This window comes from Trachurus japonicus, chromosome 12, assembly GCF_045865225.1.
Source record: "Trachurus japonicus isolate A0001 chromosome 12, Traja_1.0".
Lineage (NCBI taxonomy): Eukaryota > Metazoa > Chordata > Actinopteri > Carangiformes > Carangidae > Trachurus > Trachurus japonicus.
The window spans coordinates 455,635-467,845 of record NC_140918.1 but is presented as its reverse complement, the minus strand read 5'-3'; the positions used below and the strand labels follow the sequence as shown (position 1 = coordinate 467,845).

General features: G+C 48.6%; 1 protein-coding gene across 3 annotated transcripts in view; it reads right to left on the bottom strand.

Annotated features, from left to right (window-relative positions):
* The window catches only part of brap (BRCA1 associated protein), a 30,668-nt gene extending 28,324 nt beyond the window's left edge, over nt 1-2,344 (bottom strand). For 2 of the 3 annotated variants that reach the window (XM_085792504.1, XM_085792505.1), the window contains exon 1: nt 1,987-2,344. In XM_085792504.1, the coding sequence (XP_085648630.1) occupies nt 1,987-2,071 (85 nt within the window). In that variant the 5' untranslated portion in view covers nt 2,072-2,344. The remainder of the gene's footprint in view (nt 1-1,986) is intronic. The other variant, XM_085792506.1, reaches the window with a different exon arrangement.
* Between the last annotated feature and the right edge of the window lie 9,867 nt (nt 2,345-12,211).

Sequence of the window (12,211 nt, the reverse complement as noted above, 5' to 3'; positions counted from 1 at the left end):
ATTTTAATACCTTTTTAAGACTTTTTCAAGACCTTCTCAACATTTTTCAACACCTCACCGCCACTTCAAGCTGTAACCATTTACATCAGTGACACTTTTAACTGAACAGTTTTAGTTTGTGATAAAGACTATAGACCACTATGATACAACAGAATTCAAAAAAGGCTGGGATAAGAAATCAAAGGCAAAGTTTATAAAAAAAACATTGCTCAACTCTCAAAAAAACAAAAACAACAATCTTCTTTTCTTCTTTATGTACCGGTTCATCTTTGTTTTTTAATAAAATGAATAAATTCACACACTTTTACAATGTTTTTTTTAGGACTCAAACTCTTGGACAACTAATTCAGAAAAAATACCTCCAACATTTAAGACTTTATAAAGTTGTGAAAAGACTTTTTAATACTTTTTAAGGGTCTTCATTTTCCCACAATTGATTTATCACCTTTTAATACTTTTCAAGACCCCGTGGATACCCTGTTTAAAACAAATGTGTGTTTCTGCTGCAGGTGTAAAACTACTAGCTACTACTTCACAAAGCAAAGAACTGAAGAGTTGTACAAGTATAACTCAGTTTAAGAAGATGTTGAATAGAGAGTTGTGTTCACTGTTATCATCTTTAATCCTCTGTAATAGTGAGTATAGTATCTACGTGAAGGTAATTATAACTATAGAAACCAGCAGAAACCATACGTTTCCTCTCCATTTGTGTTGTTATGTTGTGATGTGTGTGTCTGTACCGTTGAACCATGAACGGACTAAACTGAAATGAAACGACGTGACGTTTCTAAACGATGTGCTGTGACCATGGATGTGTTATATTAACGTGTTGTGACGTATTCTGACCGTTTTACTGGAGGAAGAGGATGACAGATTAAAGCTGGATTGTAAACAGACATTTACAAAGCTAAGTTTAAAACAAATGTGTGTTTCTGTTGCAGCTGTAAAACTACTAGCTACTACTTCACAAAGCAAAGAACTTGAAGTGCTTGTAATTATATGTCCTGTTTTTGTTTTGTTTTTTTTCCTGTTTGTTTGCTTGTTTGTTAGCTTTTGTTTTCTTGCCTAATGCCATTTTATGTCCTGTCTTGTAATGTCTGATATTGTTATGCTGTATGTCAGACTTCTTACCTGTTTTACTTGTTATTATGAGTTTTTACTAGCTAGATTGTTATGTAAGTTGTGTTTTGAAAGTACTTAGGCCTAATTGTTGCCCCTTTTTTTGTCTTTTAGGTTGCCTTTAACATCTGTCCAGGGACAACGGAGGAGAACTAGCCTTGTTGGCTCTAACTCTGGCCCACTGACAGTTTGTCTTTTAACTCTGTTGATTAGTGGTGCACTGTCCCTATGAAATAAACTCATACATGAAAATGAATGAAACTGAAGAGTTGTACAAGTATAACTCAGTTTAAGAAGATGTTGTTGAATAGAGAGTTGTGTTCACTGTTTGTTTTTTTTGTTTCCTCATCTTTAATCCTCTGAAATAGTGAGTATAGTATCTCTAATTCTACCATTCGTTTCCTCTCCATCTGTGTTGTCGTGTTGTAATGTGTGTGTCTGTAACGTTGAACCATGCCCATGTTTTTATTTTTCTGACTTCTTTGAGTGTGTGCTATAAAATGGCACTTGTATTGCTTCCTTTTTTGTTGTTATTTGTTGTTGCTTTCTCCTATAATTGTTGTTGTTGATTTATCCTCTGAATGTGTATATTTCTTGGGGAGGTGCTTCTTATAAGCCCATGTAGGGTTTTTTAACCTCTCCTGCACTTACTATTCTTCTTTCATTTCTGTTTTTTGTAATTGTCGTTTTTTTATGGTGCAAATAAATAAAATACAAAAAATGAACGACGTGACGTTTCTAAACGACGTGTTGTGACCGTGGATGTGTTATATTAACGTGTTGCTGTGACGTGTTGTGACCGTTGTCCTGCAGCCAGGTGAAGGCAGTGACGTCATGATGGACTACCGGTAAGGTAAATTAACTCACCTGCTGAGTAGGTGAAGCCTCGCGGACAGGGGGACTGGTCAGCCAGCTCCAGACGGATCACGACCAGGGACACACTCACACTCATGTGTTTGTTTTGTTTAGTTCACCGAGCCACAAACACAACAACTACAAGGAGCTAGGCTAAGCTAGGCTAGGCTAGGCTAAGCTAAGCGGCTAACAGGCTAAACAACAAACTGCTCCGTCACAACACAGAGTTTAACTTCCTGTTGTTGTTGTTCCCGCCGCTGGTGAACACACACATGTTGTGTTTTAAAGCTGTGAAGAGACACTAAGACATGAAGACATGAAGACATGAAGCAGCAGCAGCAGCAGAGTGAGACTGGAGCTGCTGTCACAGCTGATGCTAACAGAAGCTAACAGCTAACTAGAGGCTCATAACAGCGCTCTGCTTCTCCGCTCTAAAGACAACAGGAGCTGACCGGCCAGAGCAGTGGTGCTGCCCCCTACAGGATCTACCCGGTACTGCAGCCGATACACAGGCACTAACACTGGGTGTAGCTAACTGTCTGGAAAACAAACATACAATCTATATAAGTGGGACTTATTACTGTAAATGATTAAAAAAGGTGAATTCTTCATGTTTATTATTATTATTATTACTATTATTATTATTATTTCTCAAGCACTTTGCAAGAGAAACTAGTCAGTCAACATGCTGGCCTGGGACAGTCATCCCTCCACCGAATTCAGCTGCCCGTCTTTTAACAGGAAAAAGACAAAGGGACCATATCACACCAGTTTTGGCCTCACTACACTGGCTTCCTGTCAAATTTAGGATTGATTTTAAGATTTTATCGTTTGTTTTTAAGATCTTAAATGGCCTTGCCCCACCCTAGCCTCGTAAACCAGCCTCTTGCGGAAATGCATTTCATGTCATTTCATTTCTGAGGGAGAGTCTGGCCTCATTCCCCCTGTCAGCGTTTGGGGTGGGCGGGAGCTGGGCGGGAGTAGTAGCGTTGACAGACAACCCCATTCAGCCAATCAGCAAGTTGGTGTAGTGACGGGGCTTTGCACCAGTCGGTCCCTGATTGGCCAACGTGTGTCAATCACAGCGGCGACGCTGATTGGCTCGGCCTTCTGAGGGTTTCAGTCCAACCACTTAGAATGGGGATGAGGCCAGACTCTCCCTCAGAAATTAAATGAAATACATTTCCGGGAGCGGCTGGTTTATGAGCAGGGCCGGCTCTATGCAGGGGCAAGAGGGGGCAGCGCCCCCTCAAATAAATGTCTTGCCCCCTCAAATCCAAATTTTAGAAGTTGAGAAAGCACATTTTAATATAGTCAAAACATGTGTATACTACAAGTTGACAAAATTACCTGCAGTAGCACAAAAATCCGCCGAAAAAGGGACATTTTCTAAAATGTTCTGTTCTTTTTTCTTTTCTTTTTTTATTCATAAGACTACCTTTCAGTTTTGTAAATCTTGACCATAGTAGACCCCCCCCACTCTTCTCAGAGTACACCAGAATGCTTCACTGGCATTTTAAAATCACAAACATTTTCGGGGGGGGTGGGTGCCCCCGATGCCCCCGATTCCCCCAGACCCCCCTACAGGGGTTTAGCTAATCACCTTTTTCACCCCCTCTGGGTTTGCAATGCATCTTCAGGTATATGCACCCCTAACCCCCCATATAATGTGGCTCTTTGCATTACGACAGTAACAAATTTGGGCTCTAAGACCCTGGTTGGCCCCCCCGGCCCCGAGTTGGACAGGTCTGAAGGTAGAGGCTCTAAGACCCTGGTTGGCCCCCCCGGCCCCTAGTTGGACAGGTCTGAAGGTAGAGGCTCTAAGACCCTGGTTGGCCCCCCGGCCCCTAGTTGGACAGGTCTGAAGGTAGAGGCTCTAAGACCCTGGTTGGCCCCCCCGGCCCCTAGTTGGACAGGTCTGAAGGTAGAGGCCTAAGACCCTGGTTGGCCCCCCCGGCCCCTAGTCGGACAGGTCTGAAGGTAGAGGCTCTAAGACCCTGCCCCCCGGCCCCTAGTTGGACAGGTCTGAAGGTAGAGGCCTAAGACCCTGGTTGGCCCCCCCGGCCCCTAGTTGGACAGGTCTGAAGGGAGAGGCCTAAGACCCTGGTTGGCCCCCCCGGCCCCTAGTCGGACAGGTCTGAAGGCAGAGGCCTAAGACCCTGGTTGGCCCCCCGGCCCCTAGTTGGGCAGGTCTGAAGGCAGAGGCCTAAGACCCTGCCCCCCGGCCCCTAGTTGGACAGGTCTGAAGGTAGAGGCTCTAAGACCCTGCCCCCCGGCCCCGAGTTGGACAGGTCTGAAGGTAGAGGCTCTAAGACCCTGGTTGGCCCCCCGGCCCTAGTTGGACAGGTCTGAAGGTAGAGGCTCTAAGACCCTGGTTGGCCCCCCCGGCCCCTAGTTGGACAGGTCTGAAGGTAGAGGCTCTAAGACCCTGGTTGGCCCCCCGGCCCCTAGTTGGACAGGTCTGAAGGTAGAGGCCTAAGACCCTGGTTGGCCCCCCGGCCCCTAGTTGGACAGGTCTGAAGGTAGAGGCTCTAAGACCCTGGTTGGCCCCCCCGGCCCCTAGTTGGACAGGTCTGAAGGTAGAGGCTCTAAGACCCTGGTTGGCCCCCCGGCCCCGAGTTGGACAGGTCTGAAGGTAGAGGCCTAAGACCCTGGTTGGCCCCCCCGGCCCCTAGTTGGACAGGTCTGAAGGTAGAGGCTCTAAGACCCTGGTTGGCCCCCCCGGCCCCGAGTTGGACAGGTCTGAAGGTAGAGGCTCTAAGACCCTGGTTGGCCCCCCGGCCCCGAGTTGGACAGGTCTGAAGGTAGAGGCCTAAGACCCTGGTTGGCCCCCCCGGCCCCTAGTTGGACAGGTCTGAAGGTAGAGGCCTAAGACCCTGGTTGGCCCCCCGGCCCCTAGTTGGACAGGTCTGAAGGTAGAGGCTCTAAGACCCTGGTTGGCCCCCCGGCCCCGAGTTGGACAGGTCTGAAGGTAGAGGCTCTAAGACCCTGCCCCCCGGCCCCTAGTTGGACAGGTCTGAAGGTAGAGGCTCTAAGACCCTGCCCCCCGGCCCCTAGTTGGACAGGTCTGAAGGTAGAGGCTCTAAGACCCTGGTTGGCCCCCCGGCCCCTAGTTGGACAGGTCTGAAGGTAGAGGCTCTAAGACCCTGGTTGGCCCCCCGGCCCCTAGTCGGACAGGTCTGAAGGTAGAGGCTCTAAGACCCTGCCCCCCGGCCCCTAGTTGGACAGGTCTGAAGGTAGAGGCTCTAAGACCCTGGTTGGCCCCCCCGGCCCCTAGTTGGACAGGTCTGAAGGTAGAGGCTCTAAGACCCTGGTTGGCCCCCCGGCCCCGAGTTGGACAGGTCTGAAGGTAGAGGCCTAAGACCCTGGTTGGCCCCCCGGCCCCTAGTTGGACATGTCTGAAGGTAGAGGCCTAAGACCCTGGTTGGCCCCCCCGGCCCCTAGTCGGACAGGTCTGAAGGTAGAGGCTCTAAGACCCTGGTTGGCCCCCCGGCCCCTAGTTGGACAGGTGTGAAGGTAGAGGCTCTAAGACCCTGCCCCCCGGCCCCTAGTTGGACAGGTCTGAAGGTAGAGGCTCTAAGACCCTGGTTGGCCCCCCCGGCCCCTAGTTGGACAGGTCTGAAGGTAGAGGCTCTAAGACCCTGGTTGGCCCCCCGGCCCCTAGTTGGACAGGTCTGAAGGTAGAGGCTCTAAGACCCTGCCCCCCGGCCCCTAGTTGGACAGGTCTGAAGGTAGAGGCCTAAGACCCTGGTTGGCCCCCCGGCCCCTAGTTGGACAGGTCTGAAGGTAGAGGCCTAAGACCCTGGTTGGCCCCCCCGGCCCCTAGTTGGACAGGTCTGAAGGTAGAGGCCTAAGACCCTGGTTGGCCCCCCGGCCCCTAGTTGGACAGGTCTGAAGGTAGAGGCTCTAAGACCCTGGTTGGCCCCCCGGCCCCGAGTTGGACAGGTCTGAAGGTAGAGGCTCTAAGACCCTGCCCCCCGGCCCCTAGTTGGACAGGTCTGAAGGTAGAGGCTCTAAGACCCTGCCCCCCGGCCCCTAGTTGGACAGGTCTGAAGGTAGAGGCTCTAAGACCCTGGTTGGCCCCCCGGCCCCTAGTTGGACAGGTCTGAAGAGGCTCTAAGACCCTGGTTGGCCCCCCGGCCCCTAGTCGGACAGGTCTGAAGGTAGAGGCTCTAAGACCCTGCCCCCCGGCCCCTAGTTCGACAGGTCTGAAGGTAGAGGCTCTAAGACCCTGGTTGGCCCCCCCGGCCCCTAGTTGGACAGGTCTGAAGGTAGAGGCTCTAAGACCCTGGTTGGCCCCCCGGCCCCGAGTTGGACAGGTCTGAAGGTAGAGGCCTAAGACCCTGGTTGGCCCCCCCGGCCCCTAGTTGGACAGGTCTGAAGGTAGAGGCCTAAGACCCTGGTTGGCCCCCCGGCCCCTAGTCGGACAGGTCTGAAGGTAGAGGCTCTAAGACCCTGCCCCCCGGCCCCTAGTTGGACAGGTCTGAAGGTAGAGGCTCTAAGACCCTGGTTGGCCCCCCCCGCCCCTAGTTGGACAGGTCTGAAGGTCGAGGCTCTAAGACCCTGGTTGGCCCCCGGCCCCTAGTTGGACAGGTCTGAAGGTAGAGGCTCTAAGACCCTGCCCCCCGGCCCATAGTTGGACAGGTCTGAAGGTAGAGGCCTAAGACCCTGGTTGGCCCCCCGGCCCCTAGTTGGACAGGTCTGAAGGTAGAGGCTCTAAGACCCTGGTTGGCCTCCCGGCCCCTAGTTGGACAGGTCTGAAGGTAGAGGCCTAAGACCCTGGTTGGCCCCCCGGCCCCTAGTTGGACAGGTCTGAAGGTAGAGGCTCTAAGACCCTGGTTGGCCCCCCGGCCCCTAGTTGGACAGGTCTGAAGGTAGAGGCCTAAGACCCTGGTTGGCCCCCCCGGCCCCTAGTTGGACAGGTCTGAAGGTAGAGGCTCTAAGACCCTGGTTGGCCCCCCCGGCCCCGAGTTGGACAGGTCTGAAGGTAGAGGCTCTAAGACCCTGGTTGGCCCCCCGGCCCCGAGTTGGACAGGTCTGAAGGTAGAGGCTCTAAGACCCTGGTTGGCCCCCCCGGCCCCGAGTTGGACAGGTCTGAAGGTAGAGGCTCTAAGACCCTGCCCCCCGGCCCCTAGTTGGACAGGTCTGAAGGTAGAGGCTCTAAGACCCTGGTTGGCCCCCCGGCCCCTAGTTGGACAGGTCTGAAGGTAGAGGCCTAAGACCCTGGTTGGCCCCCCCGGCCCCTAGTTGGACAGGTCTGAAGGTAGAGGCTCTAAGACCCTGGTTGGCCCCCCCGGCCCCTAGTTGGACAGGTCTGAAGGTAGAGGCTCTAAGACCCTGGTTGGCCCCCCCGGCCCCTATTTGGACAAGTCTGAAGGTAGAGGCCTGACAAAGTGCAATCCACTTCTCCAGGTTGGCGTTGGACACATAGTCAACAATCCAATTCAATGAAGTTACTATAAGCACAGAGAAAAAAAAGTGCTGGAGCATGATGTGTTCACATGATGCCCCCTTCACATTTCTGACTGCCCCCTCATATATGCCGCCTAGAACCGGCCCTGTTTACGAGGCTAGCCCCACCCTATTTATGCAACCTTTTAAGTTTTCAAGTTGCACCCAGAGCAACAAGATTAGCAAATACGCTTCTCCTGGGGGTTTCTAGAACAAGATGCAGAAGTAGAGGTGACAGAGTTTTTGCGGTGGCAGCTCCCAGGCTCTGGAATAAGCCTCAAATCATTGCTCAAGATCTACTTTTTCTCGCTGCCCTTCAATGTAGGTTAATATGGGAAACTCAGCTATGTATGCTGTGGGACTGTTTATTTGTGCTGAATGTGTGTTGATATTATGTGTCTGATAAGACTTGTACAGCACTTTGGTCAACAATGGTTGTTTTCAAACGTGCTATAGAAATAAACTTGAACATCAGAAACCATTGACTCTGAGTAGTCACGATGGTCAGATACACCTGGATGAATCAGTTTGTCCAATAATGCAAGACAGGAAACAAAGGAGCAGCATTAAGTTCAGGAAGTAGTGCAGCTGTGCATTGAGCCCATTAGAGGGCAGAGCAGGACAAGACATGTAAAGAGAGAGACCGCTGGAAAAATGTCCCATCAAGATTGTTCAGGCATTTCCTTTCCTTTGGAAAAGGGAGGAGCCGTAGGTTCCATTTTAGACGGGAGAGAGCAGAAGTGACTGAGGGTGAGTGTTAACAAAATATTCCTCTTCTCATTATTTGTATTAATAGTAGTATAGTATTATTATTGTTGATGTGTCAGAGTGTGTGAATCAGTTTGTCCCTGTGGAGTCTTAAACCCTTACCCCACGTCTGGTGATTTGTAAATTACCCCCCCCCCACGTCTGTGTTTCTTGCAGTGCAATCGCACGGGATAAGTGAAGTCTGTATTTTACTCGAATTTACTGAGGCTCTGATATGACGTCAAAGCTGTGCACATCGTAACATCCACTGCAGTCACATCCATGTGCGAAGCAAATGTAAATAAAATGTCAAAGCAGCAACGTGACTTCACAACAGTGCAGTTGTTGTCGCAGTAACGGGCCGTCACGGCATCTGTATTAAACCTGTTGAAAGCCGCCGTCATCCATCTCAATATCCTCCGAAATGTCTCTCTTTTTATGGATCTGAGCTGTTTATTTAAATGAGCCTCCAGCACCGATACCAGCCCGTGTGTTTGCACCTAAAACGCCTTCGAAAATGCCGCTCATAATTTCCACCGCAGCCTCCATGTTTTAACCCCTTACAGTTTGGTTTCAACCGGGGAAGAAGTAGAAAAGGCGCGCAATAAAAACAACAAAAACAAAAAAATGCCCCTCAATTACTACTGAGATGCAGATTGGCACGGGACTAGTTTTACCACGGGACGTCGGTCTTTGGTGAAATATAGTCGGTCATTTGCGGGGGAATTTTTACTTTACAAATTACTGACATGGCGCATTCACACGGGATTAAAATCACAGACGTCCTCCGCAATTATTACAAATTACCAGAGGTCCCCAGGTAAAACTAATCCCGTGCAAATAGGGCTATACATAGTCTGTCTGTATCATTCTTGTCAGCACATAGGCTTTATGCACTGCTCCACTACTTCCTGAACTTAAACCAGCTCCTTTATCAAAGACTGGTGATCAAGGTGGTATGTTTGTTTTTGATCTTTTGAATGATAACGGGGACCTAGCTACCTATAAAGAATTCATCCAACGAAAAGGATTAGACATGTCTCGCTCTATGCATTCAAGAATACTCAAAAGCAGGGGTCTTCAACGTTTTCCAGGCCAAGGACCCCCAAACTGATGGAGAGATGGAGCGGGGACCCCCTACTTATATATATTGTATAAAATTGTGTTGTATAGCCTATTTAACTGGTCCTGTAGTGCCATGTGCCAAAAGTACCATATTCTGGACTATAAATCACGCTTTTTTTAGGAGTTTGGCTGGTCATGGGACGCTGCTACTGCACCAATGAAAGAATTACATGACTAAAGCATAAAAAGACAGAGAAAACAAAGCAGTGTTTCCCCTACTTTGTTTTTTTCTCAGGCTTTTTATGCTTTTATTTTGAAAGGGCAGCTGGAGAGAGACAGGGATGCGGAGAGAAAGTGAGAGGGGGGATTGACACGCAGCCAGGGCCGGCTCTAGGCATAGGCGATATAGGCGGTCGCCTAGAGCGCCAACTGCTGGAGGGGCGCCGCCAGTCAAGGGAAAAAAAAAGATAATAATAATGATTTATGTCCGCTGGCGCCCCCTCACTTAGTGTTTTCTGTGTAGAAAAAAACAATGACAAACATGTTCCTAAATTGTGTATAGTCACACACACACACAGCAGATAGCCTACCTGTCTGCAGCAGGAATGCTCTCAAGCTGTTTTCTTGTTAGAAACGCCACATTTTTAATTAGATGTGTGGCACAAAAGCCGGCGCGTTTGCGCGACCGTCTCCATGTTTTTTTTTTTTTCATATTTCGGTCATTTACGCAGTAGAAATGCGGTTCAACTACTGTGATTGGGAGACTCTCCTCTTTCAAATACGCACGGCCGCACGCCCTTGACGACCTGTCAATCAAAACAACTGTGCAACGCTTCGAAACAGCAGAGTCGTTCAGAGAGAGAGAGAGAGAGAGAAGCAGTGAGGATGATGACGGTGCTTCAGAGGTTTAAAGTTCTGACTAATTTGATGAGGAAGATTATGAAAAAAGAAGACAGAGTTGAGACTTCAGTCTGCTCAGACAGCAGGGCCAGTGGGCCACAGCTCCAGATCAGCTCCAGCTCTGTATTCAGACCTGCTGAGCTCTCAAACTAGTTTTTTTTTTGTTTTTTTTACCTCTCAAACAGTACCACAATGACAACACATATAGGATACATTATATAGGCTAAATATTGTAAATTTTGTGTGTTTTTTGTCTACTTAGTTGATATTTGGAGAAAATTTCTCATTTAGGGCTACACACATCTCATGAAGTTGAAGTCAATGAAGTCAATATTTAGCTTCTGTTATCCCACATTTGAGACATTTGGTGAGAATGACAGTTAGGCCTAACATTTATGCTCAAAAAGCAATTTCACAATTTTTTTTCCACACTTCTCGCCTTATATCATACAGTATATTCCACTGCTTTTGTGAAGCCCAGACTTTCGTATACCCATTTCAAGCACCACAACAGTTTGTTCTCATGATTGTGAAGAGACTAATTTTTTCATGTCTTCACCCAGGATTTACTCAATGCAATTTTACTGATTGTTGTGCAAGTTGTGTATCTCAGGGTCAGAGGGGACATAGAGATACACTGCTATGTATTGTTGGGGGGGCGCCTGAGAGTAATCTCGCCTAGGGCACCAAAATGGCTTGAGCCGGCCCTGCACGCAGCGATGAGACTGTCTGAGGGTCGCTGCAGCGGCCGTGCTCGACCAAGACATATGACGCTCGCAACTCACCCCCAGTCGTCAGCGCTGCGGTCACCGGAGCTGATTCTGGGAACATTTCCACCGAGCGCGCCGTGATGTCTCGGTTCCACGGAGCGTTTCAGTGACGGCCTGAGCTGCTTCTTTATTGCTGCGCTATGAGCAGACGTGGCGGCGCGCGTAAATGTCACCGTCGTATGAGTGTGTGCTGTGAATTAACGAGTGTGTATGGAGAATGAAAAAGTCCCATCGTTGTGTAGCCGACGGTTCAGGGACCAAGTGTCACAGCACCACTGACAGCGGTGTGTGTGTGTGTGTGCGCGCCCACGATCGGGCTGATTTTAGAGGGGGGTGGGGGGGAGAGAGCGAGAGATAGTGAGAGAGAGACGGTGCGCAGTGTTTGTATCGGATACAATACAAAGGCTGACGCCTATAGAAAACAAAGGACTTGTATGTAAAAATCCGATGTTCAGCAGCAGGGAACACCCCTATATTCACAATGGATCTTTTTTTTCATAACTTCCATATCTTTTTTCATATTTTTTTTCCCTCAACCAAAACTTTCGCGACCCCCCTGCAGTACCTCTGCTCAAAAGTATACCTACTGTTGTCTCTTATTAGATCGCCTGTTCTGTAGACACTTTTCTCAGGAATGATTCCTGCTCTGTGGCTTGGTGGAAAGGTTCTTGAGAAACGTTCATGTAACAATGCTCATATTAGATCAGTTTTTACTTCTGTTTATAGTCAGTATCCAAATTCATTTCATCGTTGGAGAGTGATGTTTCCTGACATCAGTAACAATGTCTGGACTGAATTTAGGGTTAGGGTAGATTTTTTGTTGTCAATAAAGCTAAAGAAATTCATATATATATATATATATATATATATATATATGTAAGGGATAATGTATAGTTCGGAGGTTGTTATGGAGAAATAAACCCCGACAGGTTGTATGGAACCCCGACGCGAAGCGGAGGGGTTTCATACAACCTGAAGGGGTTTATTTCTCCATAACAACCGACCAACTATACATTATCCCGCTTAGAACACGGCCTACAACTAAATCATTCAATAATGTAACACAAAATAATGATAAAAAGAGATTTTATTCATGTAAAATTAGACCGTTGCTCGGGACGCCGCTCTGACCAGCGCAGCACAGAAAAGAGAAACTATGCAGGATATTTACTTTATGTTTCATTTTTACCGTCATTAAATAGCTTCGGACTAATAGTGATGTTGATAAACGACTTGTAACCTGTTACAGGGAGAGTGGAGGCTCCTAAGTTATTTCCACATCGTGGCTGAAAAGAACCTCTGAC